General features: G+C 51.6%; 1 protein-coding gene across 1 annotated transcript; it reads left to right on the forward strand.

Annotated features, from left to right (window-relative positions):
- LOC113957007 (heparan sulfate glucosamine 3-O-sulfotransferase 3B1-like) lies at positions 1-26,884 on the forward strand. The gene is made up of 2 exons (XM_027664116.1): positions 1-525; positions 25,829-26,884. Exons 1-2 carry the CDS (start codon positions 101-103, stop codon positions 26,445-26,447), a joined length of 1,044 nt encoding a protein of 347 aa, XP_027519917.1. The 5' UTR covers positions 1-100; the 3' UTR covers positions 26,448-26,884.
- The last annotated feature ends 1,022 nt before the right edge of the window (positions 26,885-27,906 follow it).

Genomic DNA, 27,906 nt, shown 5'->3' on the forward strand with positions numbered 1-27,906 from the left:
GGGGCCGTGCTGAGCCCCCGCGGGTGCCCATGAGGCGCCGGGCAGAGCCGAGCCGAGCCGGCCGGGCTCCAGCCATGCATCCCGGCGCGCCCGCGGGCACATGGGGCAGCGCCTGAACCGCTGCCTCGATGTCCCCGTCGCGCTGCCGCCGCTGAGGCGGAGGCTGCTGCTGCTCTTCATCATGCTCTTCCTCTGGCTCTACATGTTCTACTCGTGCGCCGGCTCCTGCGCCGGGCTGGTTGCCCGCGGCTCTCCCGCGCCGCCCCGCGCCGCCCCGCCGGGGGAGCCGGGCGAGGAGAGCAGCCTGGAGGAGCAGCGGGCAGCGCCCGACGCCGCCAGCCCCATCTCCAGCTTCTTCAACGGCTCCGGCACCAAGCGGCTGCCGCAGGCCATCATCATCGGCGTCAAGAAAGGGGGGACGCGGGCGCTGCTGGAGTTCCTGCGGGTGCACCCCGACGTGCGCGCCGTGGGCGCAGAGCCCCACTTCTTCGACCGCAACTACGAGCGGGGACTCGCCTGGTACAGGTACGGGACGGGGGTGCGGGGGGTCCCCCTGTCCCCCCCCGGCCGCCCCGGTGCGGGACTGCGGGCTCCGGAGCAGCTCGGGGAGCGCCCGGGGCCGAGTCCTCTCAATGCCCACCCCCCCGAAAATAACAACCCCTCAAAAATATCATCAACCCAGCGCGCAGCTTGCGCTCCCCGTTAGCCCAGGCGGCGGCGGGCTTGAAGCGAGCCAAACCGTGTTTGATTCTTATATGAAGGTTAAATATCAATTTAATATTCTTAAACGCTCTTATTCCGCCGTGCTTCCAGGGCTTTTGCTGGAGCGGTTCTTCTTCCTCCAGCTCGGGGTGTTGCTGAGGGATGAGTGGTGTGTCCCCCGCGCCGGCACGGGCCGGAGGGCGACCGCAGATTTGGGGGGGGGGTTGACCCGTTTGGGGTTTTTTTTACCCGTTGGGGTGGAGGTTGACCTATTTGGGGTTTTTTTTGTTTTTGTTGTTTCGATTGTTTTGTTGTTTGTTTGTTTGTTTGTTTTTTTTACCAGTTTGGCGGGCATTGACACACTTGGGGATTTTTTAAGGCATTTGGAGGGTTTTTGACCCTTCCCGGGAGCGCAGCCGCAGCCGCGACTGGCAGGCGGCAGCTCCGCGTTCCAGATAAAACTTCCTCGCTCCCTCCCCGCTCTCCATCCCCGTTAACTTTCTCCTACCCCGCAATCATTCTCTGGATCGATCCCCCGGGGTCGCGATCGCCCGCCCGGCGCGGGGGGCTGCGGGTACGGGGAGGAACGGGCGCGTCGGGGACGGGCTGAACCCTTTGGACTGGGAGAAAATTATAAATTCCTGGCTCTCATCCTGCAAGGATGGATGCCATTCCGAGCGGTTTCGCGAGGAGCAGCCCCGTGCGGGGTGTCCGTGTGCCGGTGGGCTCGGCGGAGCGGGAGGCGGTGGGTGCGGAGCAGAAGCGCTGTCGGACACCGAGCGCGGGGCGAGCCGCGTTTCGGTGTCCTTTCATCCCCTTTCCGATTGAAGTTCCTTTATCAGGAATATTTTGAATATGTCTTTCTACTGAGTGTTTACAGGAATGCTAAAGGAGCAGAGATGGAAACTTTGAAGCCAGATGGGAGCTGTGAAGTTGCGAATTGTAACCTCTTTGTAGTCTTGAAACTCCCACCCGGCAAGTCCGATTAGCTTTATGTCTCTTTTTTCAATGTTGCCATCCCTCAGCAGTTAGTGAAATGAGCGCGGGATAAGATCTGGCGAGGAGGAAGTCATTTTTGAAAGCTGTTTTCGTTTTAGGAAATTCTGTCAGTTTGGTGGAGGATGCAGCGTGTCGTCCCACAGCGACCCAGATGAAACCTTTATAAATCCAGTTGGGTTTAAAAAAGTAATAATCTCGCGTTTTGAAGGAGAACTTGCATATAACAGACCAGAAGACCTGTCAGGATTTATTAGCAAAATGGTGTTGTACGTGTTGAACTCTGTTTTTAATTAGGCACCTAAATTAGACCATAAAATGGTTGATTAATCTTTTACAAGTAAGAGGTGGAAGGGGAGAAGGAGAGAATAATGCTTATGAACACGTTCATCTGTTATCCCAGAGGCAGTGGGCGAAAGTCAATATTTGAAGGATACACATTATTTTTAAATTTGGACAACAGGTATCAAAGTTGTGTTTAACTTCTTAAAGTTTCCTCTTCTCAGCTGCTGAATTTTAAGCAGAGTGGGCCCTATCCCTGCAAACACATTGTGGTTTCTCGATAGTATTTTTGCTGTTTTAGCTGAAATACAGCAAATCTTGGGATCTAAATGATGACATTCCCAAGCAGCCAGTGCAAGTGATGCTGAAAGTCTTGAAATCACTGGAGTGTGATTCACCCCGAGGATGGGAGCGTGTCTGGCTGTCTGTGGGACAGGGACCAGGGTCGATTAGGGGGGACTGAACAATGCAAAATACATGGAGGAGGATGAAAACAACAGACAAGTTGTTGCATATTCTGCATTATTTCTAACTCAATTAGAATTAGATGCAGAAGTTTGTTCCTATCAATTTTGGCATTTAAAAATCCATTCCTCTCTAGTAGTAACTCCAAACTCCCACTGACTTCAGCGAATCTTGGCTTCTCAGCCCTCCTCAAGAACACACTTATTTCTCCAAGCCCTAACGAGGCTTTTATTTATTATCTTAATGTCAATAAGGAGATGTGTTTGTATTTTCTTGTTGATGGCCCAATAAAATCATATTAAAGGTGCCATAGAAGTTCAGTGGTGCCAGTGTCACACAGTGAGCTGGGCAAGCCTCGCCTCTGTTTTTCAGATACTTCTGCACAAATCAACTGAACTTTGGAACTGGGGGAGTTACTGTGTCCTCAGCACCCTGTGTGTTCAGTGTAAATCCAATTGCCTGCCTTTGAAATTATAAAGATTTTTGACCAATTTGTGACCCCTATCTCATTAAAAGTGTATTTTAGTCAACTGGCTAAATTTGATCATATCCATTAGGAGATTTTGTTTGTTTATTTAAGTTGTTCCTGCCATCCAAAATCTGCTTTTTCAGATTCCCAAGATGCATAAGGCATCACAAATTTGCTTGTTTAGCTTATTTTTGGGAATATTTGCAATTAATCATGTTTGTGTTAACCACTGATCTCTGTCTCAAGTTTTCATCTATAGAAAATAACTTTGAAGGCTGGAACGCAAAGTTTTGCCTTGCTCCATTTTCTGTCAAGTGAAATGAAATCTGTTGGTTTGTTTCCTTTGTGTGGAAGGCAAAACAGCATCAAGTGGTGCTGACCACCATTCCTGAAAAGCAGAGGGAAAAGAGGGGAAAAATTACATTGTTTTTTTCAATACTGAAACAACTAAAATTTAGTGAAAATAACTTCTGTCCGCACGTTGCGGGGTTTGCACCCAGTAATGTTTTAACTGCCTCAAGTGAAAATATGTACCATGACAGAGGAGAAACGGGATCCAGCTACTATTGCAAATAAATTTTAACCAGCGCCTGGAATTTTTGTATAGCAGAGAAGTTCCCTCTCTGGAGCAGTAAGGAATTCTGAGCTGTGTGTCTGACTGCCCGGCCGAGCAGCCCGCGGGGATGTCGTTGTTCTCTTTTGGGTTTACCGTAGGGCTTGGTGGGGGAGAAAAAGTACTTCTTGCAAGCCTAGAAAATCAATTGTTGAATTTCTTTTATTATTTTCTTTAATTGATTCAACAGTGATGCATTTTGAAACGTCCTTGGGACTTGAAAGCCTGTTGTCCTGTAACTGACATAAGAAAAAGAGGTCGTGTCACTAGTGTTACACGTTTGGGGTTTTTCCTTTTTTTATTATTATTTTCAGCCCAGTGGGCTGTAATACCCAGTCTCTCCTGCCTTGAGCTGGGTGTTCCCAGCCCTACTCACCATCACTGATTTATATTTCAAGTCTGTAGCTCTCTGCTGGAACCCCTGTGCCGTGGCTGTGCTGGCTGTAACCACGACACCACGGGTAGACCGAGCTCCTCTGTCCCTAGCAGTGCAGCAAGGAGACTTCTTTTCCTTTTTCCTTCTTTTTTTTTTTTCCCATGGAAAATTCTTAAAGTGCTGGTGCTTTGTCTTCTTGCTCTTGCTAAGTTGCCTTAGTCCATTTTCCTTAGTGAGACTGAGTGGTTTGGGTCAGCAGGATCAGGCCCCAAGGTCTGGTGGTGTGCAATAAACTGCTTCAAACGTGCCTTTCTCACACTTCCAAATCACCTAAATGACACTTGGGACCTTAATGTGCAAAGACCTGCTTCACAGCATCTCCTGAATCAGCAGAAACTTCCTCATTTTTTTATTTTTTATTTTTCCCTGGGAGCCTCCCTTTTTTCCCCAAGGACAGTGTAGGGGTGCGAGCTCCTGCTCGCAACGGGCCAGGCTATGAGCAAGGGAAGAGTCAGGAAATGATGGTTAAAGTTGAGGGTGAAAGCCTTGCTGTGCTAAATCTTGAGCAAAGCAGGGTTTGGCCCTTGTGTTTGGTCATTCTCTATAATCTCAATTTTGGGGAGGGTTTAATCCCTGCTCTTTAATTGCCACTGCCACTTCGCTTCCCTGCGGGACACGGACCCGGAGCACGAGCACAGCCGGCTGCTTGCAAAACTCAACGTGTTGGTTTCCGCTGAGTGTCACAAGCTTAGTTGGCCCCAGGAAGTTTGGGAACAGCCTTCTTTCTCCCAACTGGACTTTGGGTGCAAAGGACAGCATCTGAGCAAAGACCAGTTCCTCCAGTGCCTTCCTGTGAGCTGCGCTAGGCTGGAACGAGCGTGTCCTAAGGGACAGTTGCGTTCTCTGGGATGGTTTTGCCAAACAACTTTGCCTCTGAGATTTTTGTTTTCTTGATGTAAAAAAAAAAAAAAAATTAAAAATCAACTATTGGCCTTGCACTGTACTGTGCTTAAGTGAGTGGGGACTTTTAGTGGTCCCCTCCAAACCTACACAGGACTCAGTGCCCCCTTGGCCATTGCAGGCGCTCCCCACGATGTGTCTCAACCGCTGGGCGACATTGGGAAGAAAACGGCCCCAAAAAAGAAGGGCTGGGCTGCTAAAATCAGTCAGCAAGGCCCTTGTGTTTGCATGGGATCATTCCTTCAGATCTGAGGAGGGTTGAGTTGTTCAAACAGATGGCAAAGATTATTCGTGTTGCTGGGGTTTCAGTGCACTGCTCTGTTTCAAGCATGTTGCCCGATATGACGCACGTGACAAGTTCTTCCCAGCACGACGCTGGGGGGGGGGGACGACATTGTCTGCCCTGCTCGGGTTTCATGGCCTCACCTGTCGAGCTGCTGAACTTTTCAAAGTTGCCCAAGCGTTGGGGGTGACGGATGCGGGTGGTGGATCTGCCTGGCTAATCGTGTTAGCCCGGCCCTGCCGGGGAGCGCTGTGCTCCTTGGCATGAAAACCATGGGAATGAAAACCCACGGGCTCAGCTCTGGGTTTGGGATTTATGATTTCTTTTTTTTTTTTCTTTTCAAGTGGGCCATGGCAGATGTCTGTAACACACACCAAGCTATGGATATCTCAAGGCACTTCTAGTCAAGGCTTTGTTTTCAAAAGCATCCAGCAAGCCCCGGGTGCGGTGGCTATAAAAACCCTACCCAAAGCACCATTCTTTGGAGCTGTATTTCCAAGCTGCCTGATGATGGGATTGTCCTACCTTCAGGCCTCTCTCGCTGAGCTGCTCTGTTCACTTGAGCCTGGTTTTGGGGCTATTAATCCATCCTAAGTAGGAAGAAGTCTAATCTAGTGATCGTTCAGCGTGAGATTCGTGTCTCCTGGTGGTGTGACCATGGGTGATCAGTGGGTTCAGGGGATAATGAATGGGCCAGGGCTGTGTGGGATGGGTAACATATGGGCTCAAAGAACAACAAATAGCAGGGCACATTGTTTCAGTGCTGTAATTAGGGGGTCAGGGGCTATCGGCTGCTACCTGTTGTCACCATGCGGTGCGTGAGGAGGGGCTGGAGCAGAGGCTTCTCCCTTGGTTTGTGTGAGATGACTAAGAGCTGTGCTGGGTCCTGACTTGCTGCTGATGACTGTACTGGGGCTTGCCCACGCCATGGCAATTCCAGGGCTTTCAGCAGCTCCCTGTGTGTTTAATTAGCTCAGAGAAGCACCGTGTGCTTTTTAAAGGCGCTCGGCCCAGCGGCAGCCAGAGGGCAAGAGAGTAAATGGACCTTATCCCGGGTTTCTTAATGGAAACAAGGAGTCCTGTGACGAAACACATTGATTGTCAGCAGGCTCAGAGGGAAGGGGGTGGGTAATTTGGGACAGGGTGATATAACTTTGCCATCAGGAAGTTGCTCCCAGTCTGGAGGTGGCTGCAAGGTGCCCAGAGACAAGTCAGGAAGGGCATCACATCATGTTGGGGGTCAGACAAGAGGCAGAAGTGGAAGTCTCTCTGTCTTGAGCATCTCTCCACCTAGGGATGGTGAATGCTCCTCAGCTGTGATGTGCAGTGGACCTTAGTTCATTCATAAAAGTGGTAGGAAGGAGACACCTCCCCCTGGTGCCACACTTTGAAGACTGAGGAGGAAAATGGACTCGGTGATGGTGATTTAACATGTGGAGCTCTCATACTGGGAGGTGAGGAGGGGCTTGTAGGAGCTGTGACCCGCCTTGCTTGGCTGCCCAACCTTTCCTCCTGGCTCTGTGGCCACAGGAGTCACTCAGAGAGGACTGGAAACTTGGGAGTTTGGGGCTTTTGGTGATGATGTTGGTGAGAATGTTAGAGGAAAATAGGTGTACAAGTGCTGCTGGCAGAAGACTCACACTGATTTCCAGTAAATGAATAATTCCATTTTTTAATTTTTTTTTTTCTGTCAAAATATGTGAGCATGGCAGTGCCCTGCCACGTGGTGGCTGGGAGAACTTTATTTAAAGAAAAATAATGCCAGGTTCTGCTAAATGCTTTACATCTGTGTTAACCTCCTCGGGAACGCCCTGGAACTACCCTGCTTCAACAGCACTGCAGTTTTCTCCACTCCCTACAGAAAAGGGAGGGAGGAAGGACATCTCTACAGAGGGATGCTGTGACTTAGCACTGGCATCAAGGGACTCGTGGCTCGATTTGGCAGCAGGTCTGACCCAGAATTTAATTTGCAGCCAGTCTGGGGTGTAGGGTCACGTGTGGCTCATCCTGCCCTCAATGTGGCTTGTACAGAGTCACCCACAGAGCCTGGCTTTGCTAAACCATGCTGGGGGCAGAAGGGTGGTCCTCCCTCATCCTGACCTTCTTGTGAGCCTTGTGCTGCTAAAATTCCTTAAGCCAGAGCTGTTGTCTGACCAGTCCTCTCTGCTGGTGCTGCTGGGGATTTCTGTGAATCCACCAAAGTGGCTGGTTTGTAATAAAAGTGAGCAGTTGTAACCTCTCCCTGGAGCTGGCACAGCCTTTCCCCTCCGGTGTGTGTTCCTGGCAGCGCAGCAGGCAGCTCTTCCAGAACAGAGTGGGAATTGTGCAAGGGCTTTCATTTTATATGCTGATGTATAACATTATAGGTGGATGTATGTATTTTATAGATCCTTCCTGAAGGTGAACTCAAGGCCAAATCCTGCACTGCCACAAGCATGATCTGAGAGTACTGAATATGGCTGCAGTAAAAACACCAACTCCCTTTAAAAGACACACTTTTCACACAGAAACTTTTCTATGATGAAAAGATGAGTCCTCAGCAGTGTGCAGTGCAGAGAGGGAACCAGGTCCCCAAAAGTAGCCGTGTTTAATGCAGTTCAAAACTCTGCCAGGGGAAAGGCTTCAGGATCAGGCCCTCGGTGTGTATCCATGTGACTGTGAGCGCAGAAAGTGTCCCCACACAAGCCAAAATCCATTACAATTATTAACTTCAATAAAGCAGCTTGACAAGCTCTGTATTAAAGTCTTGAGCTCATGGCCTCTCTGAGCATGGAACACAAACTTAAAATGTGAAAGTCTGTGAAGTGCAGGCGAGCGAAGGAAATCTTTAGAAATTTGTTGATCCGGTAAAAGAAAAATTAAACGTGAGAAAAGCTTTGCTCTGGGGTTAAATTGCGTTTATATTTTTGATTCGGAGCAGGGTCCGGGGGCTGCAGCGCTGGCTGGGCTCGGTGGGGCTCGGAGATCCTCCCGTCACTAGGGGGAGGACGAAACCCCGGCGTTTTACTCACAGAGCGTTTTGCTGCTTCACTGAGCTATTAAATATTTGTTTAAAAACTGGCAAGGCCTGCAGCTTTGGCATGCCTTCGGTTTGTTTTTCTAAAGGTGCATTAGGCTTGGAGGGAAGGCAGGAGGTGTTGGAGTAAACAGGAGGTGTGTCCCAGCCCTCGGTCCCGGAGTGGCTGCGCACGGGTTGGACGTGGGGCTGGGAATGCTGTTACTGAACCTGAATTGCAGCGGGCCCCCGTGACTCTGCTCTGCCCCGTGTCTCCGCATGTTGGAGAGAACGTGATGCCTCTCACAGAGGTGCTGAGCCTCTGCTCTGACCCCCTGCGCGCACCTCTGGTGCCACAGTCAGTGAATTGTGCCGGCTCAGAGCTGGTCCCCCAGTGCCGGGGCTTCTGCAAGAGCCTTGGGACGGGGGAAGCTCACCGAGGTCTCACCTGGGACCAGCGCGGCAGTGGTGGGTGTCTGTGATCACCCCCGGGCACCTGCCCCGGCTTCCCCATGGCTGGACCGACCCAAGGGAGCAGCAAAGGGCAGCCCGAGCCCTTCTCCAGGACACGCTCAGCAAAGCCCATCCCCTTCCTTTTCCCCAGCGCACTGCACTGAACTTGCTGCAACTTAACACAAAGCTCGGAACTTCTTTCTTTTTCTTTTTCTTTTTCTTTTTTTTTTCTTTTTCTTTTTCTTTTTCTTTTTCTTTTTCTTTTTCTTTTTCTTTTTCTTTTTCTTTTTCTTTTTCTTTTTCTTTTTCATTTCCCTCTTGAGCTGCTCTGGTAGCTGATGAGCCTTGGGCTGTCTGCATGGCATTTGCAAGAAAGCAGAGGGGAATAACTAATAGGGGGGATGTTGTGCAGGGAAGGGAGATATCAGCCTTGCCAGAGCAGAAGTGGAATAGCCGGTTAGGGTTTCAACGTGGGTTTGCTGCAAGCCGAGAGGGGCCGGGAGCTGCTGTCTGCTCCGAGGGCTGGTAATTACAGGCTGGCGCTGCCCGGACAGCCGGACGAGCGGGAGGAGCCGCGGGTGTCTGGGCACAACACCGGCGCCTTGGCCGCCTGCCCCGCCGGCACCGCCACCGCTGCGCCCCCAGAGATGCTCCCAAGGTCGCCCTGCTAAATGCAGTGTAATAATTAATTAAGCTATATATAAACACAACGCTCACGTGGTCCTAAAAGCAGATTAGGAGCGCCGGAGTTTCCTCTTCTGCGCCTTCCTCCCCGCGAGTCTTCCTCTCGCCGGGCTCCTCCGCGGGGGAGCCCCGCAGTTGTCGCGGGCTTGGCTGTCCCAGCAGGGCTCACCAGTTGGGTTAAGCAGCTGCGCAGCCGGGGCTGAGCCCAGAAATGATGGGGGCAGAGCAGTGGCTGCTCGATGGATTCCCCTCGCCCGGTTCTCCCATCAAACCCACTCCTCTCGCTGGTGGGGGAGGGCAGGACACGTGCGAAGCCTCTGCCCTCCCAGCCCAGATCGCTCCGTCATTTCTTTCTGCCGTGGTGCCTGATGCTGGGAATAATCCAATGCTGGGAATAATCCAACGCTGGGAATAATCCAACGCTGGGAATAGCTGCTGGGATTTGCCTTCAGCAGCAGGCGTTCCAAAGCTCCTGTTGCTTTCAGACTCGGTACAGCAAGAGCTGAGCTGCCCGGTTTGTTCCCCACCACGGTGATGGGGAAACTTCAGTGAGGGGTTCAGAACCTCCCCAAAAGCACATTTGTGGGGGGTTTGCAGCATGGAGGTGGAAGAATAAGCTGGGCTGGGTTTCCTGGAAGAGCTACAGCAATTTAAAGTTTGTAATGTGGCTTGAAACTAAACCCAAACCATCGCTTCCCTTGCAACTCCTGGGGAGTTGAGATGTGTACAGGATCAGAAATGATACCTTTTTTTTTTTTATAATTGTCTCTTGCATCCGTCTGAAACTGGTCAAAACTCACTCCAAACCCCATAAGTAAACATTTAGGCATAATATTTATTTAAAAACTGGGTTAATTTCAATGTAGCTGGAGAAACAGCTCGGGGAAAGTTAAAAATCACATTTCTTAATCAAGCATAGGTGATAATGTGCTGTTGAGGCCGTTGGAGAAGAGCAGAGCAGCTTCCAGCACGTCCAGATCGGCCCAAGTTTTGTAGTAGGGGCACATGCATGCCATGAACCCATCAGCAAAGTCTGATCCTTGGCTTTGCACAGGGAAAATCCTTGGAAAACAGAGCAGATCCCACATGCGTCTCTGGGAGCTGTGGGGGAGTGAGCATCAGCACTGCCCACACTTGCTCTGGGGCCGCTCCTGCTGCTTCCCAGACCTTCTCCTCATGCACATCCAGTTGACTGAGGGCCACCACTAGGGATGGGGACTGGTGGAGGGGGTGCCCAGGGTGACAGGCTCCGGGGGAGGTAATGCAGGTTGTCCATTTCCATCGTCCCTGGCTCTCCCAGGCAGAGCTGGCTGGTCTCACTCTCCAAACCTCAGGCTGGATCTACGTCCAGGGGATGGAGGCAGAGAGAAAAGACTTTGTGAGGGCTCACAGTGGGGTCCCCAGTGGGTTCAGCCCGGGTCGGAGGGGGCTGGGCTGTCTCTTTGGGAACCCAAGGGTGCAGAGATCAAAGGTGGGGGTGAGTCAATTACAATCCACGTTTGGTTCATCCATATGTTTGGGTATTTGAAAGGCTTCAATGGTCACCCATTTTATATCTCTTATGCCCATTGATTTGTTAATCTGACACTTGGTTTCATCTGAATAACAATAGCTGTCATTCAGAGTCCTCAGTGTTCAGGGAAAAGTCATTTCACTCGGGTTGTGCTCCAAGGCCTTGGCAGCCCGGCCCACTGTGCTCTTTATGTAGAAAGGCTTGAAGGACTTGGGGATAATTCAGCCCCATCGCAGGCTCTGGAAGGAAATCAGCTCTTGGTGGAAGCAGGGTGGGATGCTGAAGGTTGGTGATGGGTTTTGACACGTGTAGCTTTGCTCCATAAGGTGCTTCCTGGTTGTCACCAGTGGACCTGCAGTGTGTGGGGTGTGAGGAGGTGGGCAGGGTTACACACAGAGACAAGCCAAGCAGTCAGGAGTGGGAAGCAAGCATGGAGAGCTGTCAGATACTGGCTGAGTGCTCTGGACTAGATCAAATCATTGGTATGGCCAAGTGAAGTCTCTAATTATGTGAATACCTTTTTAATGAGCAGCAGTGCTTTGCATCTGTTGTACTTGCAGCAGAGCATCTCCACCAGCTGAGCCTGCTCTTTAAAGAGCTCCTGACTGTGTTTCGTGGACTGTTTGTGACCACGTCATGATCCCACGTAATGACTGGGGCAGGAAGGGAGTCTGCAGACAGACCTGCTCCTTCTTGTTTCCCTAATTGGTGCCTGTCTCCCTCCCTTGCTGGGAATTTCTCTCCTTCCCAAGCCTGGTTGGGTTCCTTCTGCTCTACCCTGAGTCCTGCAGCGTCACTGGGGACCCATCTTGAGGTGTGGTGGCACCACAAACCTGCAGCTTGATTGTCTCAATGGGCACGATGTTTTTTTAATCCTGAAACTTAATTTTGTGTCTTTGATGTTCAGTGTGGAGTGTAAAAAGGAGAGGAGAGGATCAGGATGTTCATCCTGGCCTGACTGGAGATGTTGAGTTAAAAATCCTATCCTGGACAAATATGTTACTGCTCTGTTTACCATGGAGAGATCTTAATTTCCAGTGCCACTCCTTCATGAGTGCAAATCACAAATCCATTAACAAATGAGTTGAGGTGACAATCCCATTTATGTTCAAATGCATTTAGGGATCAGCACTGAGAGGATCACCGGTGTATTAATTTACCAGGCCTTTTGTTCCAGGGGGTGGCAAATATAGCTCATCCCAAGGGGGGGTCACACTGACCGGGACAGTGTCCAGACTACTGATGGTTGGGGATGGGGTTGGTGCCACCCCTCCCTTCTGGGAAGGAAGTGGGAGATTTTAAGGAGTTAACTGGGTGGCTCAGCTGGGAATAAAATCCTAAACCAATTTTAAAGTCTTGACCCACTTGATGGGATGCTGGGGGTAATGAGCAGCTGGTGAGTACAGGACATGCTTGGTTCCTTGGGCACCATCCCATGCAGCCGGTCCTGGGTTTGTTCTTCACTGGCCACTGGGAAGGTGACCCATCCTCTGACAGTGAGAGAGGGCATCCCCTTCCCTTTAGAGCAGCTGAGGAGGAGCCTCAGTGCTGCGTGGTCTCGTGGCTGGTTCGGGTGTTGCTGAAGAGGCAGGTGGAGTCGTGCAGCTGAGGTTTGGCAGCGCTTGGCCTGTCTTAGGAACAGGGATTCATGACCAGAAAGGGCAGAAAAAATTATAACTTTCTTTTTCCATGGTGCAAATGGAAAGCTGGAGACTTTCTGAGCTGATGTCTCAAAGGTCTCTGCTGTTCAGGCGGTGCTGGATGCCCAGAGGATCTCTTTAGGTGTAGAAGGTGGATTACTGGAGATCCTACACAGCTTTTCTTGAGGACCTGTAGATGTAAATATATCTCAAGGTTTGTGTCAAGCCTGCCCTGGCCCTGCCACCCTGTGAGCTGCCTTTCCATATGCTGTGGAGGAGCTGGTGGGCTCTGGTTCAGACTTCACATGGAAGATGTTCAAGGGGTCCTCAGTGCTCAGAGGAAAGTGCTGCTGGGTCAATAAAGTCCCTACTCCCCTCCCTGCATTGTTATGCCCATGATGAGGAAGAGGAGCAGAAGCACAGCTGTCACCAGTCCCTTTTGGGGGTCTAGACAGCAGTTTAAGCCCTCCTCTGTCATGTCTTACCCCAAGGGCAGGTGAATCACTGGGAATGCTCCCCCTGCATTGATTATGATCCGAGGGGTGCAAGCTGGGGTGTCACTCAGAGCAGAAAGGGGCTCTGGGGCTTATCAGGAGGCTTTTGCAGAGCAGGAAGGCTGGGCTTGATTAGCAGAAATGTGTGTCAAGGTGGCAAACAAAGTCCTCCCTGTGCAAAGGCTGGGCCACTCGTGGGGGTGTTTAACAAAGGGAGGCATTATCAGCATGACTCGTTACCTGCCCGTGCAGGCACAGGATTAGGGCATTTGTTTGGTGTGGGAAAAACACAAAAGACCTCTCAGCAGGGCTGTGATTTATGGATGTGGCATTAGGGGAACATGGGCCTGCCCGTGTCTTGCTGGGTCGGTTTTGTTTGGTGCCTGTTGACTTGTGCAGCATTTCTGGGGGGTTGGCTCTTTGCTTTCTGGGTTGGGTTGGGTTTTATTTTCCCCCCACCTTCCAGCAGAATTGGAGCAGGCTTGGCAGTGCCCCAGGGAAGAGGGAGAGCCTGGGAAGGGACACTGAAGTTCATCTCCTTGTAGTGTTGTCCTGGGTGGAAATTTGTTACGAGATCCTGAGTGTTCAGCCGTGGTGGACCAGGGTTGGCCTCCCACATCCAGCTGCTCTTGGTGGCTGGAGAGAGGCTGCTGCCATGGTCACTGCATGAAACCTCACCAGCAAGTTAATTTTTAAGTATATGCCATAAAAATCTCTATGCATATATGGACCCCCCACCCCAGGATGGCTCCAACTAGAGGTTGACCTCTGTTAAAATCCCAGTTGAAACTGGGAAGCTTCCTTATTGCAGCTTCCTTATGGCTACAGAAACACTGGGAGGGTGCACAGCTGCCTTGCAGACAACTTGGGGTGCATGAAGGGACCATCTCCCATCTCCTGGTTACACCAGATGTGCCCTTTGGGTCCAAACTGAGGTGTACTCTGCTCACTGGGCTCCCCAGCACCAGCACAGGCACAAGGGGTTGCTGGAGAAGGGCCTTGAAGAGCAGGTACTGCAGGGATGAGGCAGGTGGGATAGCATCCCATGGGCCACCCGGGTCAGGAACACCTCCTGGTGTCCCAGCCAGGGGCAGGAGCCCTGGGAGCCCCAGTGTGACAGGCCATGAGCCAGGAGGGTGCTTTGCACCCAGCCAGGATGGGTGATTTGGCTCTTTGGCTCTTGGTTTGGGCATCTAATTCTTGAAACACCCAGTGTTTCTGGGACAAGAGCAGGAAGCCAACAGGCTGTACCCTGGCTGCAGTGCCAGCTCTGTGCACCCCAGCTTCTGCCTGCCCAGATCCCAGATCCCCACATCCCTGGGGTTTGACCTGACAGAGATGGCTCCCTTTGCTACAAGGAAACATTTCCCCAAGACCTACGCGCAAGAGAGGTGTCTTAAAGACCAGAGAGGAGCAGTGCCTGGGGGGCTTAACATCTTTGAGAGGATTAGTGCCCTTGCTGCAATTAAGAGAGCAAATTGGTGGGTGTGGGAGACGTTTGGGGCTACAGACTCTGTGCTGGGATGGCTGAACATGCTGCCAGCACTGGCTGGTGCTGCTGCTGCTGCCAGATGGTTGTGCCTGAGCCTTGGTGGCAGGAAAGGGCCCAGAGGGAAGAGGCTGCAGTGGGCACTGGTGCCATTTGGACATGGTTGAGCAGTTACTGTGTGGCAAGAGAGCTGACAGTGAGTGCTGGGCTTTGGTGAAGAGCTGTGGGAAGATCCCAGTTGTTCTCCTGATGGAGTTGAAGCCAAACCCCTGAGATCAGTGGTATTAGTCCCACATTCCACAGTCCGTTCACCTGGGTAGCATTGGATGTGTTTTGGGTGTCCCACCAGCTATGGTTTCTTTATCTGCTTTTAAGCCTCTTCCAAGCCAGGCCAAGGCTCAGGCCTACTCTGAGATAGCAAAAGCCTTGCAATGGCTGCATTTTGGGGTTTGCCTTTTTATTTATTTCCACAGTTAAGCCAATAATTCCAGACCTCAACTCTCTTTGCTTTGCTGGTTTTTTTTCTGGGCAGGGACATTCTGTGCCTGCTAAGCCAGTCCAAGCTCAGCAGATACTTGTTCCAGCTTCCCAGGTGGGCAGGGCTGGTGCTATCCAAGTAAAGCTGAGTTCAGGAATTCACACTTCTGGTGCAAGGATGTGTTAAACCGGTGCTGTCCAAGAGGCTTTGAGAGCAGAGCTTTGTCTTGCAATGAATCCATAAGTGGATCTATCAAACCTTTGTGTAGCAGGAGTTTAGTACATGTAATTTTAACTGTAGGTAGGAGTGTACTACATGTAATTTTAACTGTAGGCTATAAATTTTGGAGGGAGGAGAAGTTGCTGGTCTTTCTGGTCCTGATAGAGTAAGAGGCAGAGGCAGTCCAGAGAATTTATTTTTTCCCCAGGAGTGAGTTGTGAGCACTGAAATCTCTGCAGATGCCTAAAATTCTTCCTCTTTCCTCCCTTTCAGGCTGTTGTCTGTTTAATTTATTAGGAAAAATGTTTCTACTGCTTTGCAATAAGCTCTTGGACACCGTGACAGTAATCCTGGCTTCTTCCAGTCCTGCATGGGCACGACTCTGGAGTGGCTGCTGAGCTACCAGGGCAAGCAGAGCCAAGCTCCTGCTCCTGCTGGAGGTGTTGGGGACTCACACTGGTGGCCTCCAGGTGCCAGAAGAGAGGGAAGAGGATTACACTGGTGCAACTGGGGCTCTCCTGCAGGGATAAATTCCAGTTAAACACTCCAGCGGGGTGCAGGGAGAGGTGACATGGAACAGGAATCAAGCACACAGCTTGGCGCAGACAGCTGGCGCTGCGATCTGCTGAGAAAGGGTCTTTAGTCCCAGTTTACCAGTTAGCTCAGTCATGTTTCCTGCTGAGTTTAGGGGTTCTCCCCCTCCGCTTAAATCATGAGTTTCACAGAACTGTCCCCCTCCCTGTTCTGCTTTTAAACAAAACCAGTCTTTTTGTTCCTTTTTGGGGGGAAATGGAGACAGATTAGAGTAATCTCACATGACTGGAGCGATGGGCAGCGCAGCCCGGTGCCGCTGGGCGATATTCTAAAGAACTCACCCAGAAACGGCAATTAGCTTTTAATTGCGGCTCGGCTGCCGGCCCCGCGCCCGCGGGAGCAGCACCGGCCGCTCTTTGTGGGCCGGAGCAGCACCGGGGGGGACCCACGGCCATGAAAGGGGACTGGGGGTGACCGGCAGGAATAAGATGCTCATTTCAGCCCCACCCCCTTACTGCGCTCAAAAGCTCTTATTTTCAGAGCAAAGCACTATTGAAGCGTCGGGACAATGGAGCCCAAATCCTGCTGGGGGAAGGGAGGTGCTGGCAATTGCATCTTTTGTTGCTTTTCCTTCTCTCCTTGCCTACGGCCTCCCCCATCCCACCCCTCCAAGAAATCCACATAGATGCTCGCTAGATGATAATGCAATCACTTTCTCGGGACCTTGCTAATAGGATTATAATTATTACTGGAGATGAACTGGAGTGAATAGAATATTTACCACTTCATCTTAAATTATTGTAAATCCCTCCAAAGCAGCCCTTTGATATGTAAAGTGCTGCCCCTCTCTCCCCCAGTGAAGATAATTATTTAGTGGAAGTTCAGAGCTTTTAAGTACGATGAGGAGCAGAAAGAGGCTTCGGTGTTTACATAAAGAGAAGAGGAGGGCCTGTGTAATGAACTGCTGAAGTTGATGAATATCGTGCCTGGCTCCTGCAAAGGAGGAGGGAAAGTTCTTGCTTAGCTCTTGTAACATCTTGGGCTGATGTTGGGGGAAGAGGGGACAAAGTAATTGGAAATATGGCCCATCCTAGCCCATAGGAAGCCCCACATCTCTGCAGTCCATGCTCAGTTGGTGCACGAGTCCACCAGGTGACAGTGGCAGCATTTTGGGTTTGTTCTTTAGGGCTGGAGGAATTCCTATTTGAGGAATGACCAGGTAGCCTGGGACTCCTCAGCCTGGCAAAGAGAAGTCCAGGGTGAAGATGTGATACTCTACAGACTCAGAGCTAGGCTGGAGATGAGGGTGGAGGTGGACTGGTGTGATGGTGCAGAACCTTTACATGGTTTAAGGGCAGGGGCTGGGATGGGCTGTGCACGTGGAGGGTCTGTGTGGGGTCAGGGAGAGTCACAGGATGGTTTGGGTTGGAAGGGACATCAAAGATCATCCAGTTCCAACCTCCTGCCATGGGCAGGGATGCCACCCACTAGATCAGGTTGCTCAGGGCCTTATCCAACCTGGCCTTGTCCAGACATAGCACATCCACCTGGACAAGAGGTTGGAAGAGTGACTGACTGAAGATTATTGGGTGGGCAAAGTGCATCAGGCACAGGAAAGCCCCTGAGCTGATTTTGGATGGAGGCTGAGAGAACACTAGGGGATGGGGTGTGTCTTTCCTTGTTCTTGCTCTGCCCTTGACCTCCTATGGCCAGGGTTGGAGGCCCCCAGGTCACTGGAGCAGAGTTCTGTACCCTCCCAGGGTTTCAGGTTGGTCCCAGCCCCTTGAGCCTTTCCTCCCAGAGGCTGCCCCACATGGAGCATCAGCTCTGGGGTGGGAAAGGGGGTTGCTCCAGTCAGTCACCTCCAAGGCCACCTTCATGCCTTTGTATCCTTTGCCAAGGGCCAGGCATGCCCCAGGAATGATGGCCACACCACCATCAGCCTCCATGGAGTCTTTGTGCCTCTTGGGCCTCTTTATTTTCCTCGTTGCTGAATGCACAAGCCCTGTCCCGTGCAGACAAGACTCCCATCAGCTATTTCTGCTGATCTAAGTTGTTCCTGCCCTATAGGCTGCACTATATGGTGCACCATATATGGCATTTGGATACAGAAGGCAGCAGCCCTGCAAGGGATAACATGTCATTATCTTGGTTATGAGTCTGTGCTTCTAATTAACCCACTTAGTCCCATCAGCTGGGGGAGGCATTTGGGTGAAAGATGGGTTTGGGCTGGCACAGGGTGGGAGGCAGCCTTGGCAGCAGAGGCTGGTTCAGCTCATCACACCCACTGCTGTTCCCAGAGGCACAAACCCTCCAGGTTTTGTGTATGGATCAGGCTTTGTCCAGGTGGGTGCTCAGATGCTGCTGCAAACCCTCTGCTCAGCTCTTGCTGGGCCAGCTCTGCTGCAGCGTGGAGAGGGTCAAACCTCTGTGGTGGCTCCGAGGTCTGATTTTAATGCAGAGACTTTTGGGGAGCTGGAGAAATCCTTTTATTAAAAAAAAATAAACCCAAAAAAGCCCCCGCCCCCTGGTGATTGCAGCAGTGTGTTGCCCCCTCCTCGAGGCTCTGCCGGCTTTGATTTGCTGGGGCTGTTTGGTGCCGGCTCTGCCGCCGGGGTGGGGCCAAAGGGCCATCTGCCGGTGTCCTGCCTCTCCCTGCTCCCCCTGCCTTTGATGGGGCTTTTTATCCGCATCAAAGGAACTCGGATCAGCCTCCACAGCCCGGCCAGAGCCTGTTCCTGTGGCCTGTGTGGTGATGCCACCCGTGGCCACCAGCTCTTTGGTGCCTTCACACACCATCACCCTCCTCTCCCTCCTTTAATCCCCCGAACAGGTGAAGGGCACCTGGCAGCTCTGGGGGCAGGGGGCAAGGAGAGGGAGAAGAACATTCATTTCAGGCCCACATATTTTTTTTTCTCCTTTCCCTCCTCCTTCACCTACCCCTTCCTCACCCCCGAAGTTCATTAATTCCCATCATCTGGTTTGTGTAAGCGTCGTGGCGAGGGTTCCACGGGGCTGGATTGGGTTACACCCATTTCAAAAAGGCCGAGCCCGGTTCCCAGCCGTTCCCTTTTATTGTTGTATAATTTGCCAACCCAAACAACAGGCTCCTGCTCGAGACAAAGGCACACATGTTGCTCTTACCACTGGCCATAAAAAAGAGGAGAGGCTGCCTGCTACTGTACAGGTCTGCGGTGCAACAACAGCCCAAGCCAGGGAGGATTTTGGTAAGAAAAATGTGATGTAGCAAATAACAAACCAGCAAGCACTCCTACCCCCAAAGAGGAATTTGCTGTTGCCTCTTCTCTCTGTTTCTTCCTCTTCCTCCACCTCCCTCATTCCCCCATCCTCTTTCTGCCATGACAAAGCGGAATCAAAGCCAAGAGGGTAATTTTGAAGCCAGTTGACCTTGATGCAGGTGGCAGGTTCTGTGATGCAATTAAAATGCTTTATTACTTTAACAGTCTTTCCCCGGCTTGTCAGATGCTTGCTTTTAAGGAATATTGCTGGGATTTGATGATTTTGTGATCAGCCTTGCCGTGATGAGGGGTTGGGATGGAACTAATGTGGTGGCCTCAGGGTTGAGCTGGTGATGCTCTGAGTTTTTACTTCCCAGAACATTGCAGAGCTCTTGCTCACTACCAGGTGCCCCTACAGGGCTACAAGTGCGTGGTTTTAATCCAGCCCTTGGTTGCTCTTATCACCACTGTCCGTTTTTCCTGCTTTCTGACAGCAAAACTCTGCCTTGGAATCTGGGACCTGGGTATTACCTGGGCAGAGTGGGTGGGTTGGGAGGCAAAGCTGCCAGCAGTGGAGGTGCCACTCCCATGTAGACACCCCTGGGTGTCTACAGCTCTTTTTCAAGATGCTGGAGTCAGCTCACTTGACCTAAATTTATTTATTGGGATGGGGGAGGAGAGGAAGAGGCAGAGAAGCAGCAGGAATTATTAGAGTGAGAATTGGCTGTGCAGGGTGGGAGTGGGAGTCAAACCCTCCTCAGAAGTGTGTTTGACTTAAGGCAGCAGGTGGACTGTGGTTTGAAATGAGCCCTTCGGCTTTGGTGGGATCCTGAGTGGAGCAAATCTGAGCAGGACCATACTGGGATGGAGCAGGGGACCAAACTGTCCCCAGGAACAGGGCAGTAATGTGGGAGGGGATGAAGCTTTAACCTGCCTCATCTTCTGCAGTTAGTCCCTCTAGAGCTGTTCCAAGTTGGTATCCGTGGGCTTGTTTGCTTTCTAGACTGCAAATTAAAAATGCAGCAAAAATCTTAAATTTATCACATGCACCAAATTGTACCACTTTTGGGATTGTTCTGGTTCTGGCTCTACCTCAGCTTGATGTCACCTTGGGTTTTCAAACCCTCTGACAGGATTCTGGAGGCTAAAAATCTGTTTCCCTCCAGGAAAGAAGAACTTTTATATTTATCTTTTGTATTTCTATTCACCTTCTCACCACAACCTTTCAACCTAATTTATGTGGTTTCTAGGACAGCCCTTTGGGAGGATTTGGGGTGAGAAACAGTCAGGTTGCCAAAATTTAGTTTTCTGGGAAGGAATCACTTTTTGGAACACCAGTCAGGAATTTGGGCAGACACTGGTCAGAATTGGGTTGGGTGCTCTGTGTGTGCAGTGCTGGGCTGCAAAGCAAATGGTTCTGGATTGCAGGCCTGAACTTGATTGATGTCCAAAATAGTTTGATTTCATATTTCTCCCATTTCTCCTATTTTTATTGCTTCTAGGGAGCAGCTGTGGGGGGAAAGTCTAGGAATTCTGCACCAAAGGCAGGTATATATATATTCTGCACCAGGCTTGCTATATCTGGTGGCAGAGCTGCTGCAGGGACTGCTGTGAGCACTCCCCGGTCTGCATCCTGTAGCTGCCTCCAGGTGCTGTGGCATTTTACCCTTCCCTTGCTTTTACAACACCCTGTACACTCCTCCAGGAGGGTTTTGTCACCCTTGCAGAGGGAAACTGAGGGATTGAGCACGTGGGGTGGAGGGGTTTGAGGCTGGAGGGTACCACTGCTGCAGCAGAGGGCACCCTGATTTTAGCACTGTGGGACTCAACTCTTGAACGTGCTGGAGCCTGAGGAACAGCCCCAAAAGTGATGCTGGGTGGCTCCAGGTGCTGGGTAGGATTATATCCAGCATGAAGCCCTCCCCAGGAAGGCCAGCTCATCTGAGTGAGCTGTGTCTGGGCCGGGCAGCCTGACGCTGACCCCTGTGTGGGCAGACGGCCGGGGGTGGGAGTCTCTGCAGCCCCCCAGGGCTCCAGCAGACCCCGGAGGGGTTTATCCCAGCAGGTGTTTGCCGTGGCAGGAGGTGCGTGGGGGGACCAACAGACATCCCCGGGGATAAATCCACCACTGCTGTGCCCTGCCCTGTGCTCTGGTCTGTCCTACCTGTGGCAAATAACCAGCAACAGGTTGTGGGGGTCCCCCAGCCCCCCCGTCCCTTCCTGAGACGTGGCAGCAGATTAGCCCCGAGCCCCTCTGCACAGACAAAAGCTGCCACAAAGGGCATTAGGCTTCAGGATTGGATTACTGTGGGGCCACCTGTCATCCCCACTTTGTAAATTTATCTCGCTCCATGCCCGGTTTTCACACTGGAGAAGTTTGCACTTTAAAAAACCTGTCCCATAAAATCCCCCGCCCAGTGCCTGTCCAAGCAGCAGCCTGGCTGTGTTTGTCTGAGCATCCCTTCTTCTTCCAGGCTTCAGAGCTGTGTGGGGCTGGGGATTAGGGCTGTTTGAATGAAGAGAGCCTTTATTACATTAGTCTAAGTGGTTAATAGGTAAAGTAGGCCAATCCATCTTTAGACTAAGCCTATCACTTCGCCTACGGAGGGTGCAGGCTCCACCGAGGAGATATTCATTAAAGGAAAAGCTTTTCCTCTGTCCCTCTTGACATGTTAATAGCTCAGGGTTAGGGGCTCTGCTCTCTGCCTGTGCAGAATTCATAGCTGTGCAAAATTCCTGGCTGTGCTCACACAGCAACTCCCTCCCCTCGCTGGGACCCCGGGCAGCTCTGCCCGAGTCAGCAGCGCTGAGCCCCACCAGTGCTTTGCTGGCTGGGCTGGGTGGGGAATAAAAGATGCTGGAAGCCTGTTCCTCATCCTCACCTCCCTCTTCCATGCTCAGCAGCAGATACCTCACCCCTTCCCAGGAAGGGAAGGAGGGAGAGGGTTCAGAGGATGGGTAGAGGCAATGCTTCAGTGCTGGGACTCTCTGCTGTGGGATGTTCTCAAGGCCAGGAGTATTCATGGGTTTGAAAGGATTAGACAGTTCATAGTCACTATGAAATGAGATGATTTGGATGCAGATGCTGGCTCCAGAGGTCTTTGAACTACAGGTTGCCAGAAGGCAGGAGGATAACAAGGCAGGAGGGATTGCTTGCCAAGCTTTTCATGCCATCTTTATTTTCCACTACGAGTTTCCTCTACAGTGTCTTCATCCAGCCCTGTCCCGACTGGGGCTCAGCTGAGCTCCCTGTTTCCCACAGCCTGATTCCCTTTATCCTCTCCCTTTGCTCTCCCATAAGGACAGCAGTGTTGGCTGCACTCTGCCATTCTTTCCTCGCACCAAAGAGTGCTGGCAGGAGCTGCCCAGGTCTCCACCGTGCCTGTGAAGCCTCCATGGGAGTGGAAGGTTCCATGGGAATGGAAGCCTCCATAGGAATGAAAGGCTCCCCATCTGTCACGAGCTGCCCCGGGGCTGAGCTGTGCACACACCGCTGAGCTGAACGTGGGTTTGTGCTGAACCCCACTCCTTTTGCCCAAGGAGCTGCATCCTGCCAGGGCATTGTGGCTTCTGACCATTACAGCTCCTCTTTCCCCTCCCTTTGCAGCAGCTGTGGTTTAGTGTGGCCCTTGTTGCCGTGGAGCCCCAGGAGCAGGGAGCTCATCCTCCTTCCACCAACACGTATGTCCAGCATGTTGGAGCTGCACTGGGCCAAGCTGCTGTTCTCCAGTTGTGGTTTGAATGGGAACAAGCACTTCTTGGTGACTTTTCCACTGCTGTGAGTTCAGAGCAGCCAAAGTACCAGTTCCTCCTGTCCCCGAGGCTCTGTTGTCTCTGGCTGCCAGCGTGACGGATGGAGCCTCTGCGGGAGCTTATGGAAACCATGGGAAAGCTCCTCACAGCTGACATACCCATGCAATAAAACTTTGCTTTCCTGGATGTGATGCTGTCAGAGGTTCAAACCACATCCGTGGGCCACAATTTTTGGCTTCACTTGCAGCTGTCTTGCTTCCAGGGAGCCGCTTTTCAAATAAGGCAGCGTCTGAGACAACTTTGAGGATCTTAGTTTTGGGCTATGCCTGGCACCTGTGTGGGTACAATGAAGGGAGTGCAGGAACAAGGGCCTGAGGGCTGGGTTTGGTGGTTCCAGGTCTCCTTCTTGAGTTGAAAGCTCCATTCCTACCTCTGCTCATCTCAGCCTGTATTGGCCAACCTGAGGGCAGCAGCAGCACCAATGTGCTTTGTCCTGCTTCTCCTGCTGCGATGGGTCACCAGCAAGATGTTCTGCAAACACCAAGGATTCAGATCCTCTCCAAAGATAACAATCTGGTGGGTCTAGACCTGCACAGAGCTGAGTGCTTTCAATCACAGTTGAGGTGTGGGTTCAGGAGATGACAGCTCTGCAAAGGGACTGACACCAGGCCAGTGGATGCCTGTTAAGTAAAGAGTTTCTCCATGCTTTTTTCCGCTTACACAGTGCTCTCCTCTGTGTTTGTTGAAATGCTAATTAGGAACCTGTGTTTCCCAACTGGATCAACTGACTTGGCACTGCATTCCCAACAATTTCCTCCCGTTTCACGGCCCAACCCTACCCCATGCCTTTCTTGTGCAAGGAAGGGAAAATAAGCCTTGCATCATTCCCAGTACGTGGATATGTACTGACTGTAGTAACCCTGGAGGAGAAGTCAGTGCCAAGGTGCAGGGCCCCATACAACCAGCAATCTGATGGACCTGACCTGAAGCCAAAGGGCTCCAGTGCAACACAGCCATCCTGAGGATGTCTGGGGAACCGTTCCCCGCTCTAGGCAGGTCCCAGACCATTAAGGACTTCATGGGTTGAAACCAACCTCTTAAATCAAGCTGGAAAGCAGTTGGTGGCCAGTGCAGGATGTAGAACTCGTGTTTAATGTGGCCATAAAAGGAGACACCACTTAATGAGCAAATGTTGAAATCCACATCAACCCACGACAGCTTTAGGAGTTGCTCTGAGCGTTATTGACTGGCCCAGCTCTGTGACGGCATCGCGGGGTTGCAGAGTTGGCCAGAAAGGCAAAGGATTAGTCAGAGTTTTATTTTGGTTACTGTTTTTTTGGCACATGCTGGCTCCTGACTTCCAGAAGCTCTCACGTCCCAGGTGTCTGGTAGACCAGCGTGATTTTTATCTGCATGTGAAACTCCGCTTGTGTCGACTTGAAATCCCGGCCCTCGGGGTTGCCACAACCCCTGGGCATGGCTGGAGGTTTGCACAAGCTGGCATCCTCTTCCTCCACAGTCCAGCTTGTCCATCACCGCTCCTCCCAAAGTCCTGTGCAGACCTGGCACAGGGACCATCTCCCACCACGTGAAGAAGGAGCTTTCTGGGCATCCCCAGGCACAGCTCACCTGCGGGGTGGGGGTGCAGCCAGTGGGTGCCCCTTGCCAGTAAACACATTGCACAAAGGTAATGCCAGAAGCTGATGAGGCAAAACACCAGGTACAGTTGTGAGCTCACCAGGAGTTGCATAAACAGCTACTGACCAGCTTTCGTAGGCATGGGATGATTTTTGATGCAATCAGACCTCTCATTCCTGGTTTCCCTGTGTTTTGGCCTCAGAACAGATTGGTCAGGCTTTTTTCCCTTGAGCTCTTAATCAGGGCAACCATTGGCTTTAGCACAAATTATCAGTGGTTTTTTTAATTGCAGGAACCCTGGTGATCTTTGCTGTGGAAGCATAAAAGCAGTGAGGGAGGAGGTGGCTGTGGGGGAACAGCCTCTGTAAGGTGTTGTAAAGCTGAGGGAAGCTCAGCTTGGGGCTTGCAGATCACACACTGGTTGGTTATTTCTCTGTGCTGGGTGGATGCTTTGAAAACTTAATCAAGTTTTATAGCTTTAATTTTGTGCCTGACTCCCCTCTTGCCTTTTCTTTTCGACTGTCTTGCAACCCAGAGCAAATGAGTCCCGTTGGATTATAAAAGGAATGAATTGGCAAATGGTGTGAAATATTTCAGCTTGCCTAGTGAAGGATAGGAAAAAATGACTCTCCCTGCTTTGTGCCACTTCCATCAATTCTGCAAGCTCTCCAGTGCTTCCCCACATGGTTAATTAGAAATAACCAGGGAGGAAGGTGGAATTGCTGGAAACTTCAGGTATGACAGGTACTTTGTGAGGGTACGTCCTGCCCATGAGCTGAGGTTGTGTTCTCCATGGTTGCATCCTGTATCCTGACCTGCTGTAGCCTGTGGGGCAGTGCTGGGGAGGGGTTGTCCTTGTTGGGTGCTTGACTGGGATGTGCTGAAGATGCCACCACCAGCAGCTCCTGATTTTCCTTTTACTTCATGTGAGGGAACAAGTCTGTGCATCAACAGGGAATAGCAAAGCAGTGGGTAAAGCTGGGTGTAAGAGGACCCCTGTGGCTGGTGAGGTCCTGCTGTTGATAAGCCTGGGACAAATTGCTCCCTCTTGCCTGAATTTGGAAAAGTTTTGCATTTGGGATGCTAAGGGAAAGTGAGGTGGATGATCTCCGATGAGCTTCTGCTTTTCTGCTAAACCATCCTCTCGTTCCTATGGGGAAATGAGCTCTGGGTTGGGGCTTGAGGGCTCTGTGGTTCTGCCATGAGCCAGAAAAGCCACCTGGTGCAGCTCAGGACTCATCCTGACCACTCTGGAGCTGGTGTGGTACGTGTAGCCACACTCCAGGTGCAGTGTAGCCCAGCTAATCCACTCATGGATAACTGGGAGATTACTCAGCTGGATTTCTAATACAGTGGCCTTTAATAATAATCCCCCCCTAATCCCTAAATCAATGGAAAATGGATTTGTCTGTACAAACCAAATGGTCTGTGAAGGTATGTTATGCAGAAGCATTCTTGTGTGTACCTATGTGTGAACATACCTAGAAATGGCTATGGATGTTTTTTCCCTGTTCCCTGCCCTTCTGACCCACATCCTCGTGTTTTGCTGGCAGGGACCTGATGCCCAGGACACTGGAGGGGCAGATCACCATGGAGAAGACCCCCAGCTACTTCGTCACCAAGGAGGCCCCAGCCCGCATCTCCTCCATGTCCAAGGGCACGAAGCTCATCGTGGTGGTGCGGGACCCCGTGACCAGAGCCATCTCGGACTACACCCAGACGCTCTCCAAGAAGCCCGACATCCCCACCTTTGAGAGCCTGACCTTCAAAAACAGGACTACGGGCCTGATCGACACCTCGTGGAGCGCCATCCAGATTGGCATCTACGCCAAGCACCTGGAGAACTGGCTCCTCTACTTCCCCATCGGGCAGATCCTCTTCGTCAGCGGGGAGAGGCTGATCAGCGACCCCGCGGGGGAGCTGGGCAGGGTCCAGGACTTTCTGGGCCTCAAGAGGATCATCACCGACAAACACTTCTACTTCAACAAAACCAAGGGGTTCCCGTGCCTGAAGAAGGCGGAAGGCAGCAGCAAACCCCACTGCCTGGGGAAGACCAAAGGCAGGACCCACCCCGACATCGACCAGGAGGTGGTGCAGAGGCTGCGGGACTTCTACCGGCCCTTCAACATGAAGTTCTACCAGATGACGGGGCAGGACTTTGGCTGGGACTGAGCCTGGCGTGGGAAAGACCCCCTTGTAATTCCTTGCCCAGCACGGTTTGCTTATATAAAGAGATATATATGTATGTAAAATGTACAGAAATCTATTTTATAATAATTTATTTTTAATTCCTAAGCAATTAATTCACTAAGCTGCCTAACCGCACTGGCTAGAACGGTAGCCCGTAACCTGTTTAACATTCCACGGTGTTTAATTCTAATATGTCTCTCTTTTCCTTTTTTTTTTTTTTGGTTTGTTTTTTTTTTTTCTTTCCTCTTCTGTTTCCTCCTCTTTTTGGTTTGGTTTGTAACAGACAGTGCTTCCACTTTTCCTAAACAAAATTTGTATTTAAAAAAAAAAAATCAAAAAAAAGGGGAGGGGAGGGAGGGAAAGCACAGGTTTATTTTTGTTACGGGTATCTGGCCTTTATAAAACACTTGCTTTCCCTACTCCGGTGTCCCAGTCTCTGCTCCGATGTTGTGCTCCCTCGTCCCACAGTTTTCCAGGTAGTCCCACGGCCCCAGGGGGGTTTCACCGGGGTGGGTGGGAGGGAGGCTGGGAATTCTTTCACCCCACATAGCTCTGCTGAGCAGCAGCATGTGCTCCCAGTGGCTGCAAGCCTGGGGAATCCCAAGCCATGGAGCTCCTGCTCACACCCAGGGCTCTTTTCCCAGTGGAGAAGCCGCAGAGCCTGTTGCATGGGCAGAGCTCTCTCCTCGGTACACTTTTCCCTCTTGCCTTTTGTCCAGGAGGCTGTTTCCCACGATCCCTCTATGCATTTATAATCTTCACTGCAGGACAAATGCAAAGTACCTGTGTCTGTGTGTGTCACACACGGTGCTGGTCGCAGTGACGTGCGGGAAGCGTCGCTCCGGGGATGCCCACGTGCTCCGGGCACTGCTGGGACACGGCTGCACCTGCAGCACATGGAGCAGCCTCCACCCACCAGAGAAGCTGGCAGAGCCATGGAAAAAACCCAGGTCTCTGCATGGCACCATGCCCAGCACGGAACACATCCCAGGACACGGCACAGGCAGAGCTGCCTCCAGTCCCACAGCCACCACAGCAACTGCCAGTACATCAACCTGGGGAACATCAAGCAGTTTGATTCCCGTCACTTTTTGGTCCAATGCCCAATCCATGTCTCTCCAGAGGAGCAGGGTTTGCCTAGAGCCAGGAGGAAGTGCTGCTTTGGCAAGGAGGGTGACTCTGTAGGAAAGCAGGGGGGAGAATGGGGTGGGTTGGGGCACTGCAGCAGCCCAGGGGTGCCCTGGCTGAGCACAAGGGTGGCAGCCAGGCAGGATAGGAGGCTCTGAGCACCTGGAAATCCTTCCCCTCGGGTGGAAATAGATGCTGTGGGACTCAGGACAGTCAGCTGGGCTGTCCTGAGAGCTCTGGCCCATGGTTTATGAGCTCAGGAGGTCTCGATAAGCACCATGTGTGTCTGATGCCTTAGCACTGCTGTCAGAGG

The sequence above is a fragment of the Corapipo altera genome, unplaced genomic scaffold (genome assembly GCF_003945725.1).
Source record: "Corapipo altera isolate COAL_440 unplaced genomic scaffold, ASM394572v1 122, whole genome shotgun sequence".
NCBI classification, from domain to species: Eukaryota; Metazoa; Chordata; class Aves; order Passeriformes; family Pipridae; genus Corapipo; species Corapipo altera.

Coding starts and splice junctions, on each gene's coding strand:
- LOC113957007 (XM_027664116.1), top strand. CDS start 101: ATGGGGCAGCGCCTGAACCGCTGCCTCGATGTCCCCGTCGCGCTGCCG. Junction 526..25,828: donor CGGGGACTCGCCTGGTACAG/GTACGGGACGGG, acceptor TTTTGCTGGCAG/GGACCTGATGCCCAGGACAC.